Consider the following 20,529-nt stretch of genomic DNA (forward strand, 5'->3'; position numbering starts at 1 on the left):
CTCTCCTGATAACATCTGGCCTGGCCATGTGATTTCACTTTAACTCTATCGCCCTTTTAACTCTGGGCCTACTAACCCACACACTAACTATATACCAGTGATGGCGTGACACTATCCGAGAACGTCCATTTCAAGGCCACCACACATCATCATCCAATCATCATATCAGCCTCTGATATAATTCTATTTATTATCTGAGAAGTATTCTTTTTTTTTTATGGTGCCAATTTTAAATAGTTTTATTTAAGACATTGCATTTTCCACTTACAATACAGTGTTTATAAAGTGCAATGTTATTTCCTTCCCCTGTGCATGTTCCATGTTCAAGTATTGAGAATGCCCAGTAACTTACTATAGCAGCTTAACTTTTTAAAACTGCCACAGAATTTGCTACAAATGTAGGTCCTTCAAATGTTTTAAATGTGTGGAACAATGCTACACCTATACTTGGGTTGGCTTAATCAACCTCTTCAATAGTGGGCCCTGAGGAAGCACCACCAGAGGGAGGAGCTCCACCACCAGGGAATCCCCCAGGCATTCCTCCTGGCATGCCTCCTGCACTCTGGTACAGCTTGGTGATGATGGGGTTGCAAACTTTCTCCAGCTCTTTCTGCTGATGTTCAAACTCTTCCTTCTCGGCAGTCTGATTCTTATCAAGCGAGTTGATGATTTCATTACACTTGTCCAGAATCTTCTGTTTGTCCTCATCGTTAATCTTGCCTTGAAGTTTCTCGTCCTCGACAGTTGCTTTCATGTTGAATGCATAGGACTCAAGTGAATTCTTGGATGATACCTTGTCCCTCTGCTTCTCATCTTCAGCTTTGTACTTCTCAGCTTCCTGGACCATACATTCAATGTCTTCCTTGCTCAAACGGCCCTTGTCATTAGTGATAGTAATCTTATTCTCTTTTCCTGTACTCTTGTCCACAGCAGAGACATTCAGGATACCATTGGCATCAATGTCAAAAGTAACTTCAATCTGAGGAACACCTCGGGGTGCAGGAGGTATGCCCGTGAGTTCAAACTTGCCAAGCAGGTTGTTATCCTTGGTCATGGCACGCTCACCTTCATAGACCTGAATAAGCACACCAGGCTGGTTGTCAGAATAGGTAGTGAAGGTCTGTGTCTGCTTGGTAGGAATGGTGGTATTACGCTTAATAAGGACGGTCATTACTCCACCAGCAGTTTCAATACCAAGGGAAAGAGGAGTGACATCCAAGAGCAACAAATCTTGAACATTTTCAGACTTGTCTCCAGACAGGATGGCTGCCTGGACAGCTGCACCATAAGCAACAGCTTCATCAGGGTTGATGCTCTTATTCAGTTCTTTTCCGTTGAAGAAATCTTGGAGAAGCTTCTGAATCTTGGGGATACGAGTAGAACCACCAACCAGGACAATATCATGAATCTGTGACTTGTCTAGTTTGGCATCTCGAAGGGCTTTCTCTACTGGGTCCAGGGTGCCACGGAACAGGTCAGCATTCAATTCTTCAAATCGGGCACGGGTAATGGAGGTATAGAAGTTGATTCCTTCATAGAGAGAATCGATCTCAATACTGGCCTGGGTGCTGGAAGAGAGCGTACGCTTAGCACGTTCACAAGCAGTACGAAGGCGTCTTACAGCTCTCTTGTTCTCGCTGATGTCCTTCTTATGCTTGCGCTTGAACTCTGCAATAAAATGGTTGACCATTCGGTTGTCAAAATCTTCTCCACCCAAGTGGGTGTCTCCAGCTGTAGACTTGACCTCAAAGATTCCATCCTCAATAGTGAGGATTGACACATCGAAAGTGCCACCTCCCAGGTCAAAGATAAGCACGTTTCTTTCTGCTCCAACCTTTTTGTCTAAGCCGTAAGCAATAGCAGCAGCAGTTGGCTCATTAATAATTCTAAGTACATTGAGACCAGCAATAGTTCCAGCATCTTTGGTAGCCTGACGCTGAGAGTCATTAAAATAAGCTGGCACTGTGACCACAGCATTGGTAACAGTCTTCCCAAGATAGGCTTCTGCAATTTCCTTCATCTTTGTCAGAACCATAGAGGATACCTCCTCTGGATAGAAGCTTTTGGTCTCTCCCTTATATTCTACTTGGACCTTGGGCCTGCCAGCATCATTCACCACCATGAAGGGCCAATGCTTCATATCAGACTGGACAACAGCATCATCAAATCTGCGTCCAATCAGACGTTTGGCATCAAAAACTGTGTTGGTGGGGTTCATTGCAACTTGATTCTTTGCAGCGTCAGCGATCAACCGTTCAGTGTCCGTAAAGGCAACATAGCTTGGAGTGGTTCGGTTTCCCTGATCATTGGCAATTATCTCTACTTTTCCGTGCTGGAAAACACCCACACAAGAGTAGGTGGTGCCAAGATCAATACCAACTGCAGGTCCCTTGGACATGGTTGCTGGCGTGGAGGCCTGGCTCCGATAAAGACAAAAGTCACAGGAACCCCCGGAGCTGCAGGCGAGTTCAATGAGTGAAGTATTCTTTTTTGCTGGTTTCTTCTGGGTATTCTACCACTCTAGTCTAGTTCCAGTTCCAGAATTAGGGGGACACTGACCCCTAAGAGGTATTTATCCCCTCAAACCTTAGAAGTCCCCTTCCTGAATACATCTGTGTTACTTACATCAGGATTTTCAATTACTTGTGCTCACCCCAGCCTGATAGAAGGTAGTCGAAAGCAGATACTTCAAGCACTATCCATCACAATTACCTTAGGTATTTACACTTCTACAAGCCTCAGAATATTTCCAGGCCCCCTTAACTATTTCTGATGGAATCTATGGCTCAACATTCTTTACAGCCACAGGCTTTCATGGATTTCATGTTATTATTGGATCAACATTTCTTACTATCTGCCTCCTCCGCCAATTAAAATTCCACTTTACATTCAACCACCACTTTGCCTTTGAAGCCGCCACCGGATATTGACACTTCGTAGATGTAGTATGACTATTCTTATAGGTCTCTATCTATTGATGAGGGTCCTACTCTTTTAGTATAAACAGTACCATTGACTTCCAGTCAATTAGTTTCCATAATATCCGAAAGAGAGTAATCAACCTGACACTAGCGCTAGTAACCGACACCTTACTGGCCCTATTACTAATAATAATCGCATTTTGGCTCCCACAACTTAATATCTATATAGAAAAATCCAGCCCCTACGAATGCGGATTTGACCTACTAGCCTCCGCCTGCCTCGCCTTTTCCATTACTTTCTTCCTAGTAGCCATCACATTCCTCCTCTTCGACTCAGAGATTGCTCTACTACTACCCCTGCCATGAGCCCTTCAACCAACCAACCTGACACTAATAATCAGCACAGCCCTTATACTAGATACTATTTTAATCCTAGGCTTGACTTATGAATGAGCCCAAAAAGGATTAGAGTGTGCTGAATTGTAAACAGTTTAAGTCAAAATAAATGATTTTGACTCATTAGATTATGGTACACCATATTCACCAAATCCCCACGATTTATATCAACATTACATTAGGATATACCATACCACTGCTAGGAGTATTAGTCTATTGATCCCACCTAATATCATACCTATTATGCCTAGAAGGCATAATACTATCAATATTTATCATACATACTCTTATAACTTTAAATATACATTTTGCTCTAGCATCTGTAGTACCCATTATTCTCCTAGTATTTGCTGCCTGTGAAGCTGCAGTGGGCCTTGTCTTACTAGTTTCAATCTCCAGTACATATGGTCTAGGTTATGTAGAAAATCTAAATTTACTTAAATGGTAAAAATTATTATTCCAAAAATTATACTGTTACCAATGACATGGTTCTCTAAAAATTCTATAAACTGAATCAACATGGTTATCCACAGCCTACTCATCAGCCTCATCAGCCTACTATTTTTTAACCAATTCAATGATAACTTATCCAACTTCTCATTAGTTTTCTCTTCTGACCAGCTGACACCACCCCTTCTCATCTTAACAGCCTGACCACTGCGTCTTGTAAGTCTAGCAAGCCAATATCACCTGTCCAATGAATCACTCACATGAAAAAAGCTCTATATTTTTATATTGATCCCCCTACAGACTTTTAAAATCATAACATTCACAGCCACAGAACTAACTATATTTTATATCCTCTTTGAAGCCATGCTAGTTCCTACCCTAATTATCATCACCCGCTGAGGCAACCAACCTGAATGCCTTAATGCAAGCTCAGACTTCTTATTTTACACACTAGTAGGATCCCTTCCTCTACTTGTAGTATTTGCTTACACTTAAAATACCTCAGGTTCACTAAATATGCTAGTAATAATACTTACCCCAAGAGCTATTAACCACTTGACCCAGCAACCTTATTTATCATTGAATTGGTTAAAAAATAGTAGGCTGATGAGGCTGATAAGTAGGCTGTGGATAACCACGTTGATTCAGATTATAGAATTTTTAGAGAACCATGTCATTTGGATTGTAAGGTTGTATAGGCAAACAAAAAGTACCACTCTGGCTTAATGTGTGGTGGGTGAGGGCGTTGGCTAAAGTGTAGACATCTGGGTTCCCCAGGAGGTCAGGTGAAAATAGTACTAGAGTTATTAGAAGGAGGAGGAGAAAAATTAAACCTAAAATGTCTTTGGTTATATGGTAGGGGTGGAAGGTAGTGTTATATCAGAATAAATGCTGGTACAAGATAGGGTCACCCATGCCAACAGGGTCAAAAAAAGTAGTGTTGAGGTTATGGTCAATTAATAGTATAGTAATCCTTGTGGCTAGGACTGGAAGGGAAAGGAGTAGAAGGACAGCCATAATGAGGACTGATCAGATGAAAAGGGGTGTTTGATACTGGGACATAGCTGGGGGTTTTATGTTAATAATAGTGGTAATACAGTTAATGGCTCCTAAAATAGAAGAGACACCGGCCAAGTGGAGCGAGAAGATGGTCAGGTCCACAGAGGCTCCTGCATGTGCTAAGTTTCCTCCTCAAGGGGATAAACTGTCCAGCCGCTTCCAGCGCCGGCTTCTACTATTGAGGACACAAGTAGGGAGCAGAAAAGATAGGGGGAGAAGTCAGAAGCTCGTATTATTTATCCGGGGTGCACCAATTATTAGAGGGAATAGCCAGTTCCGGAAACCCCCGATGATGATTGGTATCATCATAAAGAAGATGAAAACAAATGCGTGGGCAGTAACAATAACATTGTAGATCTGATCATCTCCTAGTAGAGTTCCTGGTTGGTCTAGTCCTGCTCGAATTAGGAAGCTTAAGGCGGTGCCTACTATCTCCGCTCTTGTGCCGAACAGCAGATATAGTTTTCCGGTATCTTTGTGGGTAGTTGAAAACAATAAACAATTGATAAACATAGGTGGGGGAGCAGGTAAAACGGCTGAGCAAGCCTTAGACTGTAAATCTAAAGACAGAGGTTAAGGCCTCTTTTTACCAGCCCTGAGGAAATTTCTCATGTTGAATTGCAAATTCAAAGGAGCAGCTTCAATCCTGCCTATTATTTTTATAAAAAATTAACCTTCTATATGCTCTTTCTTAGGAAGCAATTATAAAACAAAGGAATAAACACGCAAATAAACCAAAAAGGAAGACCCTGGGTTGAGGGAATGTGGAATACATGCATAGACAAGTGTAGGGAAATCCCAGGAAATCATAGGATAGCTGTGCAGAAGTCCTAGAACATAATCTAGTTCAGACAGAGCAGGAGAAAAGAAGGTTCCATTTGGATGCCTTTAAGGGAAAAAACAAATGACTATCACTTTCAGAGAGGTTTAACAATTCTTTTTTTTTTTTTTTTTTTTTTTTTTTTGAGACTGAGTCTGGCTCTGTCGCCCAGGCTGGAGTGCAGTGGCCGGATCTCAGCTCACTGCAAGCTCCGCCTCCCGGGTTTACGCCATTCTCCTGCCTCAGCCTCCGGAGTAGCTGGGACTACAGGCGCCCGCCACCTCGCCCGGCTAGTTTTTTGTATTTTTTAGTAGAGACGGGGTTTCACCGTGTTAGCCAGGATGGTCTCGATCTCCTGACCTTGTGATCCGCCCGTCTCAGCCTCCCAAAGTGCTGGGATTACAGGCTTGAGCCACCGCGCCCGGCTGGTTTAACAATTCTTTTGAGGTTTTGGGAAGGGCAATGAAAATAAGCAAATGACTATTTTAAAAAATCATCCCTGGCCTGGCACGGTGGCTCTCCCCTGTAATCCCAGCACTTTGGGAGCTGAGGCAGGCAGATTGCCTGAGGTCAGGAGTTCAAGACCAGCCTGACCAACATAGTGAAACCCCGTCTCTACTAAAAATACAAAAATTAGCCGAGCGTGGTGGTGTGCGCCTGTAATCCCAGCTACTTGAGAGGCTGAGGCAGGAGAATCGCTTGAACCCAGGAGGTGGAGATTGCAGTGAGCTGAGATCACGTTACTGCACTCCAGACTGGGTGACAGAGCAAGGCTCCGTCTCAGAAAAAACCAAACCAAAACAAAACAAAAAAATCATCCTTCTAATAGTATTTGTTTAAACTGTGTATATAGATTGCTTTTATATAACATTAAAATTTAAAATACTCTCTCAAGAGTGAAAAGATATAAACGTAAAAGTATCATACACCTTTGTATGTAATGGTGTGTCCATTAGCAGGAGACTGGTTAAATTACGGTACTGCCAAATGATAGAATACTATGTATTCTTTAAAGGGAATCAGATAGACTCTAGATGTATACTGAGTCAAAAGATGTCCTAGATATATGTTTAAGGGAAAAAAATACAGATTTCGAAAGTTATGCCCATAATGTGATCATTTTTTATTTTTATTTTTTTTGAGATGGAGTTTCACTCTTGTTGCCCAGGCTGGAATGCAATGGCACGATCTCGGTCCACTGCAACCTCCGCCTCCCAGGTTCAAGCAATTCTCCTGCCTCAGTCTCCCGAGTAGCTGGGATTACAGGCATGCACCACCACGTCCGGCTAATTTTGTATTTTTAGTAGAGACGGGGGTTCTCAATATTGAGGCTGGTCTCGAACTCCTGACCTCAGGTGATCCGCCTGCCTCGGCCTCCTGAAGTGCCGGGATTACAGGTATGAGCCACCGCGCCCAGCTGATCCTATTTTTTTTTTTTTTTTTTTTTTTTTTTTTTTTTGAGACAGAGTCTGGCTCTGTCACCCAGGCTGGAGTGCAGTGGCCGCATCTCAGCTCACTGCAAGCTCCGCCTCCCGGGTTCCCGCCATTCTCCTGCCTCAGCCTCCCGAGTAGCTGGGACTACAGGCGCCCGTCACCTCGCCCGGCTAGTTTTTTTTTTTTGTATTTTTAGTAGAGACGGGGTTTCACCGGGTTAGCCAGGATGGTCTCGATCTCCTGACCTCGTGATCCGCCCGTCTCGGCCTCCCAAAGTGCTGGGATTACAGGCTTGAGCCACCGCGCCCGGCCAATCCTATTTTTTTAAGTAAAAAAAAGTCTTATAAATATATATTACATTATACATAGAAAAATGAAAGGTTGGGGGAATTGTGGAATTTTGTTTTCTAATTTAATAATTTTTATATTGAATTGTTTATATGAGAATGGACTTTTGTGTACTCAGAAAAAAATCAACACAGATGAATTTCTAATAAGATTATTTTGGACTTATAAATCAATTTTCCCATAGCTTCAGTTAACAATATTCATTCATCAAACTATTGTCTTGGGTATTAGAGAGACAGAGATGAATAAAATATATTTTCTGCCTTTAATTTTATCACACTCCAGTGGAACAGTTTTTAAAGTACTCTGTGTTTCAGGGGTGCAGTATATGTTTTGATCTGAATTTCATTTTCAAAACATATTTTGTTTTTCTTGAGACAGAGTCTTGCTCTGTCGCCCAGGCTGGAGTGCAGTGGTGTGATCATGGCTCCTGCAGCCTCTACCTCCTGGGCTAAAAGAATCCTCTTGCTTCAGCCTCCTGAATAGCTGGTACTACAGGTGTGCACCACCCTGCCTGGCTAATTTTTTTATTTTTTGTGGGGATGAGGTCTTGCTATGTTGCCCAGGCTGGTCTCTAGCTCCTCAGCTCAAGTGATCCTCTTGCTTTGGCCTCCCAAAGGGCTGAGATTATAGGCCTGAGCCACCGTGCCTGGCTCAAATAATGTTTTAAATATTTAAAAACTTAAAATAATAAAAATCAATTAATTTAATATAATATATTTTATTTTATTTTATTTTATTTATTTTTTTAAGACAGAGTCTCACTTACTCTGTTGCCCAGGCTGGAGTGCAATGGAGTAATCTCAGCTCACATAAACCTCTGCCTCCTGGGTTCAACCAATTCTCCTGCCTCAGCCTCTCGAGTAGTTGGGATTACAGGCACACGCCACCACACTCGGCTAATTTTTGTATTTTTAGTAGAGACTGGGTTTCACCATGTTGGCCAGGCTTGTCTCAAACTCCTGGCCTCAAGTGATCCACCTGCCTCTTGGCCTCTCAAAGTGCTGGGATTATAGGAGTGAGCCACCACACCTGGCCAATCTAATAAATTTTAATATACCGGGGCCACTACTAGTTAATATCTGCTGTCACGGTTTTTTGTTTTTTTTGTTTTTTTTTAGACGAATTCTCACTCTGTCGCCAGGCTGGAGCGCAGTGGCGTGATCTCAGCTCACTGCAACCTCTGCCTCCCTGGTTCAAGCAATTCTATTGCCTCAGCCTCCGGAGTGGCTGGGGCTACAGGTGCGCGCCACCATGCCCAGCTAATTTTTGTATTTTTAGTAGAGACAGGGTTTCACCATGTTGGCCAGGATGGTCTCCATCTCTTGATCTTGTGATCTGCCTGCCTCGGCCTCCCAAAGTGCTGGGATTACAGGTGTGAGCCACTGCGCCTGGCCAGTATTTTCTTTATGTAGACTTCAGTGTTAAATTTTTCCTGTCATTTTAGAGCATATATTTGAATTTATTGTAAACATGTCATTACTTAAAAAGATTGTAGCTTTACATTGGTCTATTTCACTAGCACTACATTCTAACCAACTGAGCTAACCGGCCAGCTACACTGTTCTTTTTAAAATCCAGGCCTGCATATGTCTCCTTAGAGAAAAATCTCCAGGTAACTACGCAACCACAGCTTATGTGCGCTGAGCACAATTAAACATCTAGCAAAGTTCATCTGTTTGATGTACATTCTTATGTACAATAACAAATACATGGATAACATGTCAGGTAAGGTAGACAGGGTTTTGCAGATTCTTAAATTTAGAGCTTTATACATTTTCAGTGTTTGCCTGAATTTTGTAAGAAAGCATGTGAGTAGTTGTATGTTTTTGTGAACCAATTTTTAAAACGTTTATCACGGCCACTGAAACAGATACAAAGTAACAATAGAATAAGGAATCACCCTATACTTGTCACCCTGCTTTAACAATTATCGATATTCTGCCATTCTCGTAGCATCTATATCTCCATTTGATCTCCTGTTTATTATTATTTTTTCCAGTATTTTCCATTGCTCCTATTTCAAGTCTGAGTCTGCCTAGTTGCAGAGCAATTAAAAGCACACTGTTGGCCAGGTGTGTGGCTCACGCCTGTAATCCCAACACTGGGAGGCCGAAACTGGCGGATCACCTGAGGTCAGGAATTTGAAACTAGCCTGACCAACATGGAGAAACCCTGTTTCCACTAAAAATTAGCTGGGCATGGTGGCGCATGCCTGTAATCTTAGCTACTTGGGAGGCTGAGGCAGGAGACTTGCTTAAACGCAGGAGGCAGAGGTTGTAGGGGCGCCGAGATCACGCCATTGCACTCCAGCCTGGGCAACAAGAGCGAAACTCCGTTTCCAAAAACAAGAACAAAACAAAACAAAACAAAAACACTGTTGCCATTTACAATTACTTCTCTGTATTAATCAAGATTTTCTCAATATTGCTCAACCCAAAAAAAATACAGAAATATTTTGGATACTGAAACTATCATTTATAAACCCTAATTTCAAATTGTAATGCTCACCAAAATAACCTTGTTTTCTGAGAGTCCTTTTTTTTTTTTTTTTTTTTTTTTTTACATTAGATCTTTCTTCGGGGGCTAAAATGAATACATAAACATTGCTTTCAAAACTTCAAATAGTACAAAGAGGATGTATACAAAAGGACATGTTCTTCCTTTCTCTACCCCTCCCAGTTCCCCTTTTCAGAGGCCAGTTTCTTGGGAGAACCTCCAGATATTCTATACATGTGCATATAACTATGCATATAACTAAAGTCTTTAAAAAGCAAAGGCCGGCCGGGTACGGTGGCTCACGCCTGTAACCCCAGCACTTTGGGAGGCCGAGGCAGGCAGATCACCTGAGGTCGGGAGTTCGAGGCCAGCCTGACCAACATGGAGAAACCCTGTCTCTACTAAAAATACAGAATTAGCCAGGCGTGGTGGTGTATGCCTGTAATTCCAGCTTCTCAGGAGGCGGAGGCAGGAGAATCGCTTGAACCCAAGAGGCAGAGGTCACGGTGAGCCAAGATCGCACCATTGCACTCCAGCCTGGGCAACAAGAGCAAAACTCTGTCTCAAAAAAAAAAAAAAAAAAAAGCAAAGGCTATTGGTAGTATACACTGTTCTATATCGTGTTTTTGTTTAATTACCATCCTTTTTTTGAGACAGAATCTCACTCTGTTACCAGGAGTGCAGTGGTGCGATCTTGGCTATCTGCAACTTCCCCATCCTGGATTCAAGTGATTCTTGTGCCTCAGCCTCCTGAGTAGCTGGGATTACAGGCACGTGCCACCACGCCCAGCTAATTATTGTATTTTTAGTGGCAAGACAAGGTTTCACCACATTGGCTAGGCTGGTCTCGAACTTCCGCCCACCTCAGCCTCCCAAAGTTCTGGGATTACAGGTGTGAGCCACCGCACCCAACCTCAATTAACATACATTTTAATACATAGATTGAAGAGTTTCTGAAAAGATACAAGTTATAGCAGAAACCATATCTCTGAAAGTACAATGTCAATGAACCAAAAGAGGAGGAGCAATACTGTCCTTTTAAGAACCAGAAAAGGCCCTATGACAGTTGATATTTGAGTTGAACCTTTTTTTTTTCTTTTTGAGACAGGGTCTCATTATGTTGCCCAGTGTGGTTTCCAACTCCTGGGCTCAAGCGATCCTTCTACCTCAGCCTCACAATTAGCCGGGATTATAGGCATGCACCACTGAGCCTGGTCTTAAGTCAAATCTTGACAGAATATTGAAGCATGGCAGAAAAGTAGATTGTTTTAAGTGGTAATATTCACCAATTCCAAACATAATTTCTTCGGTTCTCCTTCTTCTTCCCTTTTCTTTTCTTCCCAGCATGTTAGTTGGTAGGTACAAAATATCTTGAGCAGCTGCGGGTCTGTTGAAAGTCATCCTGACTGGGCACGGTGGCTCATGCCTGTAATCCCAGTACTTTGGGAAGCCAAGGCGGGTGGATCGCTTGAGCCCAGGAGTTTAAGACCAGCCTTGGCAACATGGAGAAACCCCATCTCTACTAAAAATACAAAAACTAGCCACGCGTGGTGGGATGCATCTGTAGTCCCAGCTACTTGGGAGGCTGAGGTGGGAGAATCACCTGAGCCTGGAAGTTCAAGGCTGCAGTGAGCTGTGATCACGCCACTGTATTCCAGCCTGGGTGACAGGGCAAGAGACTGTCTCGAGAGTCTCTTGGGGAAAAAAAAAAAAAGAAAGCCACTAACCTCCTGTAGTGAAAGGATGCTGGAATAAGAACTGAAAGACCCCAGTTCTAATTTTAGGAAGCCATTTAACCTCTTTAGTTTCCTCATTTATATCATGAAGACACCATATGCTTGTCTTTTTTATTAGATTTTTGAGACAATCTGCTGGACAAGAGTACCATCCTATGGTGAAACCAAATTGGCTTTGGAGTCTAAAATCATGGGTTTGAAATCAGTTGGTTTTTGGTTTTGTTTTGTTTTGTTTGTTGGTGTGAATGGTATAGTTGCTAAATCATTCATTTCTTAAGCAGGAAATTATTGCGTATCTGCCATATGCCAGCTTCTGTGAGGCATAAAGATACAAGGGTGGACAAGACAGACAGGATCTTAAATTGTAATTTTTTTGAGGACTTAGTGTGTACCAGGCACTGTGGTAAGGCAGAGAAGTAAGGGGAAATCCCTAGGTAACCTCATGTGTCGCACAGGTGCAAATAATGTCTATGTGCTGAAACCTCATGGTCTGACTTCTCTGAAACTGAGTCTTCTATATATATCCAACATATATTTTATTTATTTATGTTTTTGTTCGGAGATGGAGTCTTGCTCTGTTGTCCAAGCTGGAGTGCAGTGGCGTGATCTTGGCTCGCTGCAACTTCCACCTCCTGGGTTAAAGCGATTCTCTTGCCTCAGCCTTCCGAGTAGCTGGGACTACAGATGCACACCACCACACTTGGCTAATTTTTGTATTTTTCGCAGAAATGGGGTTTCACCATGTTAGCCAGGCTGGTCTTGAACTCCTGACCTCAGGCAACCCGCCTGCCTCAGCCTCCCAAACTGCTGGAATTACAGGTGTGAGCCACTGTGTCCAGCCTATTTAGTTATTTTCTGAGACAGAGTCTTGCTCTCTCACCCAGGCTGGAGTGCAATGGCGCAGTCTTGGCTCACTGCAACCTCCCCCTCCCGGGTTCAGGTGATTCTCCTGCCTCAGCCTCTTGAGTAGCTGGGATTACAGGCACCTGCCACAGTGCCTGGCTAATTTTTGTATTTTTAGTAGAGACGGGGGTTTTGCCATGTTGGCCAGGCTGGTCTCAGATGCCTGACCTCAAGTGATCTGCCTGTCTCAGCCTCCCAAAGTGCTGGGATTACAGCGCCTGGCCTCAACACATATTTTAAATAATTCATTAGAAACTCAAACCTAGTATGTACAAACCTAAACTGATTTCAATACCATGGCTTTTTCTCCCCCACTCTTCCCCTTCTCTATAAACACACCACCATCTACCACAATTTTCAAGCGAGAAATCTGGGGGACTTCCCCTAGAGACCTCCCATACCTCCTATCACCTGCAAGACAAATTAACTCTACCTAGAAGGTAGGTCTTGAATCCATCCACTTTTTCTGTCTCTGAAATCCCCCTTGCTCAGACTTCTTTGCAATAGGCTCCTTATGATTTTCCTTACTTCCTGATCTCCTACAAGCCATTCTCCATACAGTAGCCAGAGTGGATTCCCAGCGTGAAAACAACAGCAACAGCAGCAATAACAAACACAGACAAAACAAACAAACAAAACTGAAAATACAAGTATTCTTTAATTCCCAAACCTTCCTGAGAAGATTCTTCCTCTGGGTTCTGGAGCTTCTGTTGTGCTACTGAGGATAAATTAATTAGAGATGCAGAAATAGTGAGGTCAGAAAGAACAGATTGATATACTTTAGCAAAGGCAGGGAGTTATTCAAGAAGCAAGAATGGAGCCTAGGAGGTGAGAGAATGAGGCCAAAGAAAGAAAAGCCAGGTCCAGGTCTGGCCTATTTTTAGAGAGATGAGAGATTGGAGACTGTTGCTGTGTTGTGATGAGTAGAACTTGGAGACAAAGATCAAGGTTTTTTTATCATGTCTATTGAGACGCATGCAAATAAATCCGCTTTTCATAACCTTTTGTTATATGTCAAATATCATGCTTGTTTCATAGATTTCAGTAAATATTAGCCTTTCATTTCTACTTTAACAGGTGTCTATTGTTTCTTTTCAGTGAGACATTGTGCTGATGGAGGCAATGAGTGGGCTCAGCTCTATTCAAAATACATTATTATACTTAGAATAAAATCTGAATCCCTTACCAGGGTTAAAAAATCTCTGCATCATCTAGCCTGTAGCTGTCCCATCTTATCTCTGAACTACTCACCTTTGCTGATGCTGCCCTTCCTCTGGTTCCTTCAACAGACAGCTGTTTCCTTTCTCAGGCTCTGTGCAGCTATTTCCTGTTTAAAATGTTCTTTCCATGATGGTTCTTTGTTTTTGTTTTTTTTTTTGTTGTTGTTGTTTGTTTTGTTTTGTTTTGTTTTTGAAACGGAGGTCTTGCTCTGTTGCCCAGGCTGGAGTGCAGTGGCACAATCTCGGCTCACTGCAACCTCCACCTCCCTGGTTCAAGCAATTCTCCTGCCTCAGCCTCCTGAGTAGCTGGGACTACAGGCGCCCTCCACCACGCCTGGCTAATTTTTGTATTTTTAGTAGAGACGGGGTTTCACCATGTTGGTCAGGCTGGGCTCGAATTCCTGACCTCAGGTGATCTGCCCGCCTCAGCCTCCTAAAGTTCTGGGATTACAGGGGTAAGCCACTGCACCCGGCTGGCTCATTCTTATCTTTTAGGTTTTATCTTAACTTCAGAAAGGACTTCTCACCTAACTTAGCTAGATCTCTACTATTGCCCTCTTCGATGGCACTTTGTTTTTTTTTTTTTCTACAGAATTTTGCAAGTGGTAATTTATTTACATGTGTAGTTATATGTGTGTGCACCCATGCATGTTTCATTTACTTGCTCACTGTCTCCAGCAGATGTTAAGTCCATGAGGATAAAGAGCTTGTGGGTTTGTTCATCACCGTAAAGCCATCACAGTGTTCTGCACATAGAAGGCAGTCAATGAATATTTGTTGAGTGAACAAATAAGCTCTTATGGAGGTTAACATTGAGAAGGAAATACAGATATTGAACAAATAACCCAGGGAAACTAACTTAAGTGGGTTGGGTGGGTATGACAACCCAGGCCTCCTCCATCTAAAAACTGACAAGTTGGCCAATTGACAAGAGTGAGACGTGTTCCAAGGAGAAGAACTAGCATGTGTGAAGGAATTAGGATAAGACTATTGTTTTAGGGGGAAATGAAAGAAGAGCAGTATGGTGGGAGCCTAGAGAGGAAGAGAGGTCAGAGGTGGGCCCATGGAACTTATGGTAAACCTCAGGACTGGGGGACTGGTCCTAAGAAGGGATGGTAAGCTTTAGGCTATGTAGTAAGGTGATTATGTTTGTGGTTTTAAGATAGCACTATAGATGTGTGGGGAATTGGGAGCTTGGAGAAGTAGGGTGGGGCAGAGATGATCTAGGGAGATTGGCTAAGCAAGAGTAAGAGTGCAGGCCAGAGAAGATATAGGTTGGCTAGAAGGGATGGCAGGTCTGGAGAACAGTAGTAGATTCATGAGAGATTTAAGAACAGGAGTAGTTAAGATACAGTGATTCACTGGCCTTACCCCAAGGAAGGGGGAGAGCCAAGATGACTTCCAGGGTTTTGATTTAGACTACTTAGCAGATGGTGGTACCACTGACTGAGATAGGGAAGACTGCAAGGGAGTGTTGGTGAAGAGAGGATGAATTTACTTGTAGATAAGGTTTGTGGTACCTGTGAGATATAGGAGAAGAGATGCCAAGCAGGCAGTTGAAGAGATGGCAGTGTGATGGTCAGTGGAATTCTGGGCACAAATGCAGCTGCCAGTCTAGGAAGTGAGAGGCCTAGATGAGTTTCTCAGGCACTCTTACTTTTTAAGGGTCAGATTGAGAAGGAGCCAGCAAAAGTGACCAAGGCACAGTCAAAGAGGTAAGAAGGACACCTGGAAATATGTAGTGCTATGGACACACATTTGGCCTAAGACAAATTTCAGTGAAGTACCAGTCAGATTTTAAGTACAGAATATCACTAAGGAGTTCAAGTTCTTATGATTCTCCTTTTTATTAAGAAATCATATATCAACATTTCTTGAGGAAAAAACCTCTTTTTTTGTTTTTAGACACAAGGTCTCACTCTGTCACCCAGGGTGGACTGCAGTAGTGCAATCATGGCTCACTACAGCCTCAAACTCCTGGGCTCAGAGGATCCTCCCACCTCAGCCTCCTAAGTAGCTAGGACTACAGGTGCGTGTCACCACACCTGGCTAATTAAAAAAAAAAAATCATACCACTGGAATGCAACCTCCACCTCCTGAGTTCAAGCGATTCTCGTGCCTCAGCCTTCTGAGTAGCTGGGATTACAGGTGTGCGCCACCATGCTTGGCTAATTTTTGTATTTTTAGTAGAGATGGGGTTTTGCCATGTTGGCCAGGCTGGTCTCAAACTCCCGGCCTCAAGTGATCCATTCGCCTCGGTCTCAAAGTGCTGGGATTACAGGTGTGAGCCATTGCATCAGGCCCTAATTTTAAAAGTTTTTGTAGAGATGGAGTCTTGTTATGTTACTCAGGCTGATCTTAAACTCTTGGGCTCAAGCAATCCTCCCGCCTCAGCCTCCCAAAGTGTTGGGATTACAAGTGTGAACCACTGTGCTTGGCTTTATTTTCTTTCTTTTTTGAGATAGGGTCTCACTCTGTCGCCAGGCTGGAGTGCAGTGGTGTGTTCGTAGCTCACTGCAGCCTTGTCCTCCCAGGTTCAGGTGATGCTCCCATCTTAGCCTCCCAAGTAGCTCATACTACAGGTGTGCACCACCATGTGCAGCTAATTTTAAAATTTTTTGTAGAGATAAGGTTTTTCATGTTGTCCAGGCTGGTCTTGAACTCCTGGGCTCAAGGCATCTGCCCACCTCAGCCTTCCAAAGTGCTGGGACTACAGGCCCTGTGCCTGGCCTCTCAGATCTCTATTTTCATGTCAGTATTTTACCCTACAGTATTTTATAAAAGGCTTATGACTTTTATACAATTATTATAATTACAATGGATGCATACTTTTGATTTTTTTCATTTTAAAGTGAAAGGAATTTGTGATTTCATAATTACCATTTTGATGGCTGTATAATGTTCCATTCAGTGACATTTTAGAGGTTTGTAAGTGGATACAGCTGATTCTAGAATAACTAAAGGAGGAAAAGAAACCACTACAGGACAATAAACATTTTCATAAAACCCATCTTCCTTTACCACGGCAGGATCATTGTAGAGTTAAGCAAGCACAGGAGCAAATGAGCCTATCAATAATTTTGTCTTTTGAAGTTTAAATACAGACAAACCAATTCTAACATGTTGCTTTTTGTCTACAATTATATACAGTTATGTTTCAATCTCGGAGAGAAAATGGGAAAATTTGAATTATATCCTAAGAAGAGCAGGGTTAAACTAGAGGAAGATACGTTTATTTTGTTGATCCTTGAAATACAAGGACTCTCTTTGTAGATAAACCAGCAAACTAAAAACCAATACATCACCTTGATGCACATTGTTTTCTTTGAATCTTCAACAATAGATAATGAAGTCAAGGGCAAGAGGAAAGGATGCTTTTATTCATTGCCATTAAATCTTAAAAACAGACTGAAGAGCTCTAAGGTATTGAAGCAAGTTTTTCTTTTCTTTTCTTTTCTTTTTAGCATTCTTTAATAATTTAATACTTTTTAAAAATTATTATTTTTTGAAACAGTATCTCACTCTGTCTCCCAAGCTGGAGTACAGTGGCATGATCTTGACTCACTGCAACCTCTGCCCCCTGGGCTCAAGCGATCCTCGTACCTCAGCCTCCCAAATAGCTGGGACTACAGGCATGCACCAGCTGATTTTCGTAGATACGGGGTTTCGCCTTGTTGGCCAGGCTGGTCTTGAACTCCTGGGCTCAAGTGATCCCCCCGCCTTGGCCTTCCAAGGTGCTGGGATCACAGGCATGAGCCATAGCACCCTGCTGAATTTCATGGTTTCAAAGCTTTGATTTACAAGTCATCACAAATATCCTTTAGTACAAAGAGGGCTGAAGTGGTTAATTACCTGCTTTAATTGAAGTGCTCTCATTTGTTTAAAGTTAAGCCCTGAACTGACGAGTGAGGTAAACTGTCAAATAAGATGAAAATGAATTTTCTGGAACTGCAGGTTTCAGTTTCTGTAGGAAACATAACTAGAAGCAAAAGGTGAAATGGCTCCATCAGAGCTCATGATGAAGCCAAGGACATTTTTTTAAGCTCTTTGATCTAGTGAAATCAGTTGATTTAATGAAATCTAATAAGATCTGCTGAAATCAATTCTTCAGCTCAGGCAAGCTAAAAGCCTCTTGCCACCAACAAAGATGTCTCCAGTTTGGTGATACCTAAATCAATTGATCAGGAAGCTAAGGACACTAGGGCTGCAAGACTCCTTTGGATTAATTTAATAAACATGTATTGAGATCCTACTTTGTGCAAGACAAAATACCACATACGGCTTCCTTTATTTATTTATTTACTGAGACATAGTCTCGCTGTGTCGTCCAGGCTGCAGTGCAGTGGGTGAGATCTCTGTTCACTGCAGCCTCCGACTTCTGGGTTTCCAGCTATTCTCTTGCTTCAGCCTCCTGAGTAGCTGGGATTATAGGCATGCACCACCATGACTGGTTAATTTTGTATTTTTAGTAGAGACCGGGTTTCACCATGTTGGCCAGGTTGATCTTGAACGCCTGACCTCAAGTGATCTGCCTTGGCCTCCCAAAGTGCTGGGATTACATCCTTATTTAATAAGGCATCCATTGCTTTCAGACCAGACTTGGCTCTTTGCATGGATCCTGCTGGCAGTTTCCTGTATGTTCCTATCCAGTGAGAAGCTGTTTTTGGCTTCACACCAGGCTGTAGGGGCCAGATAGTGATGTCAGATCTATCCAGAGCACCAGTCAACTTAAGGCAGCTTCCTGGGCTAAGGGGCTGGGGCTTTCTCTGTGGAGGGGGAGACAGGAGGAGAAAAGGGAATGGATGGTAAGGAGAGATGTATGTCTCTGAATCACGTGGAGACTCTGGAAGTGCTGACCACCTTCTACACACCACATTCACATACAATCCTTCGTTAATAATCATAACAACTGTATGAAGCACATGGTATTGTTTAACTGCATTTTACAGATAAGGAGACTGGCTAGTGACCTACCCAAGGTCACAGAGTAAGTGGTGGCCATGGGATTTGAATTTCCTCTCTAGGTCTTTTTTTAATTTTTTTAAAATTTTTTAATTTTTTTTTTTTTTGAGACGGAGTCTCGCTGTGTCGCCCAGGCTGGAGTGCGGTGGTGCGATCTCGGCTCACTGCAAGCTCCGCCTCCCGGGTTCACGCCATTCTCCCGCCTCAGCCTCCGAGTAGCTGGGACTACCGGCGCCCGCCACCTCGCCCGGCTAGTTTTTTGTATTTTTAGTAGAGACGGGGTTTCACCGTGTTAGCCAGGATGGTCTCGATCTCCTGACCTCGTGATCCACCCACCTCGGCCTCCCAAAGTGCTGGGATTACAGGCTTGAGCCACCGCGCCCGGCCAGGTCTTTTTTTTAAATTAATTTTTTAAAAACAGAGTTTCGCTCTTGTTGCCCAGGCTGGAGTGCAATGGCCTGATCTTGGCTCCCTCCAACCTCCAACCTCCCAGGTTCAAGCGATTCTCCTGCCTCAGTCTCCCGAGTAGCTGAGATTACAGGTATGTGCCACCACGCCCAGCTAATTTTGTATTTTTAGTAGAGATGGGGTTTCCTCCATGTTGGTCAAGCTGGTCTCCAACTCTGGACCTCAGGTGATCCGCCCGCCTTGGCCTCTCAAAGTGCTGCGATTACAGGCATGAGCCACCGCACCCGGTCTCCTCTCTGGGTCTTTAAAAGCCTTCCACCTCACGCCTGTAATTCCAGCACTCTGGGAGGCCGAGATGGGCGGATCATGAGGTCAAGAGATCAAGACCACCCTGGCCAACATGGTGAAACCCCCGTCTCTACTAAAAATACAAAAATTAGCCGGGCGTGGCGGCACGCACCTGTAATCCCAGCTACTTGGGAAGCTGAGGCAGGAGATTTGCCTGAACGCGGGAGGCGGAGGTTGCAGTGAGCCGAGATCGAGTCACTGCACTCCAGCCTGGGGGACAGAGCGAGACTTCGTCTCAAAAAAACAAAACAAAAGTCTTCCACCACCGCGCACAGGGACCCAGTAGGATTTCAGGTCCAGAGTTAATCATACTATGCTCTCCACTCCCACATTTTTACACGACGAAATCTGTCTAGCATGTACAACTAATAAAAATAGTACAGGGAAAAGAGGTAATGGATAGGCAATTTATAGCCAGAGAGGTGGGAGTGTAGGTTTTGGGTCCACCATTTTTTATTTTCTTGATGAGGAGCCCTTTAGGCCATTTTAGAACTAGTGTCACTGCCTGCCTTCCTGGGTCTTTGCCACACCAAAGACTTGTTTCATCCACTAGACAAAAACATGGATGGCTGGCCCAGTTCTGTCTCAAACAATGATCGTGTAGAATCAAATAAGGCCCTCTGTAAACTATAGCATTTTACAGACTGGTAAGGTAGCAGCCATCTTTCCAAGGTATCAGGGAACAGCGAAGCAGCTGATTAAAATAGTCTTGATTACTTGAGATACAGGAGGGTAGGAATAACATGTGGTAACTGAACTCCATAGATACTATCTAAAACCGCATTCTAACAGGCAAATTTAATCTTTCTGAGATTTGCCTCTTTGTAGAGCTCTAAAAAATAAGAAAAGGAGAGGGGTGTAAAATGCCACTTAAGATTAAATTTCTTCTCCTTTTGAGCCCTGTCCATAGGTAGATGGAATTAGGGCAGAACAAAAACATTAAGAATAAAAGCCCGAAGGAGAAGCGCGTACATGCGAATACAAGTGAATACTGGGGTAAGGAAATGAGTTATGCGGAAAAGGCT

General features: G+C 43.2%; 1 protein-coding gene across 4 annotated transcripts; it reads right to left on the reverse strand.

Annotated features, from left to right (window-relative positions):
* Window positions 1-207: 207 nt before the first annotated feature.
* Window positions 208-2,473, reverse strand: LOC112636485 (heat shock cognate 71 kDa protein-like). 4 transcript variants are annotated; one of them, XM_025405185.1, is made up of 2 exons: window positions 1,578-2,473; window positions 208-1,208 (listed from the first exon to the last, which is right to left on the reverse strand). In XM_025405185.1, exons 1-2 carry the CDS (start codon window positions 2,396-2,398, stop codon window positions 458-460), a joined length of 1,572 nt encoding a protein of 523 aa, XP_025260970.1. In that variant the 5' UTR covers window positions 2,399-2,473; the 3' UTR covers window positions 208-457. The 4 variants fall into 4 exon arrangements, with proteins under 4 accessions (XP_025260970.1, XP_025260969.1, XP_025260968.1 ...); XM_025405184.1 differs by having other exon boundaries at window positions 208-1,704; window positions 2,062-2,471; XM_025405186.1 differs by having other exon boundaries at window positions 218-552; window positions 1,012-2,473.
* Window positions 2,474-20,529: the final 18,056 nt, after the last annotated feature.

The sequence above is a fragment of the Theropithecus gelada genome, chromosome 12 (genome assembly GCF_003255815.1).
Source record: "Theropithecus gelada isolate Dixy chromosome 12, Tgel_1.0, whole genome shotgun sequence".
In the NCBI taxonomy this organism is placed as follows: Eukaryota; Metazoa; Chordata; class Mammalia; order Primates; family Cercopithecidae; genus Theropithecus; species Theropithecus gelada.

Excerpts from the sequence above, each read along its gene's own strand:
- LOC112636485 (XM_025405183.1), bottom strand. The coding sequence starts at position 2,398 with ATGTCCAAGGGACCTGCAGTTGGTATTGATCTTGGCACCACCTACTCT.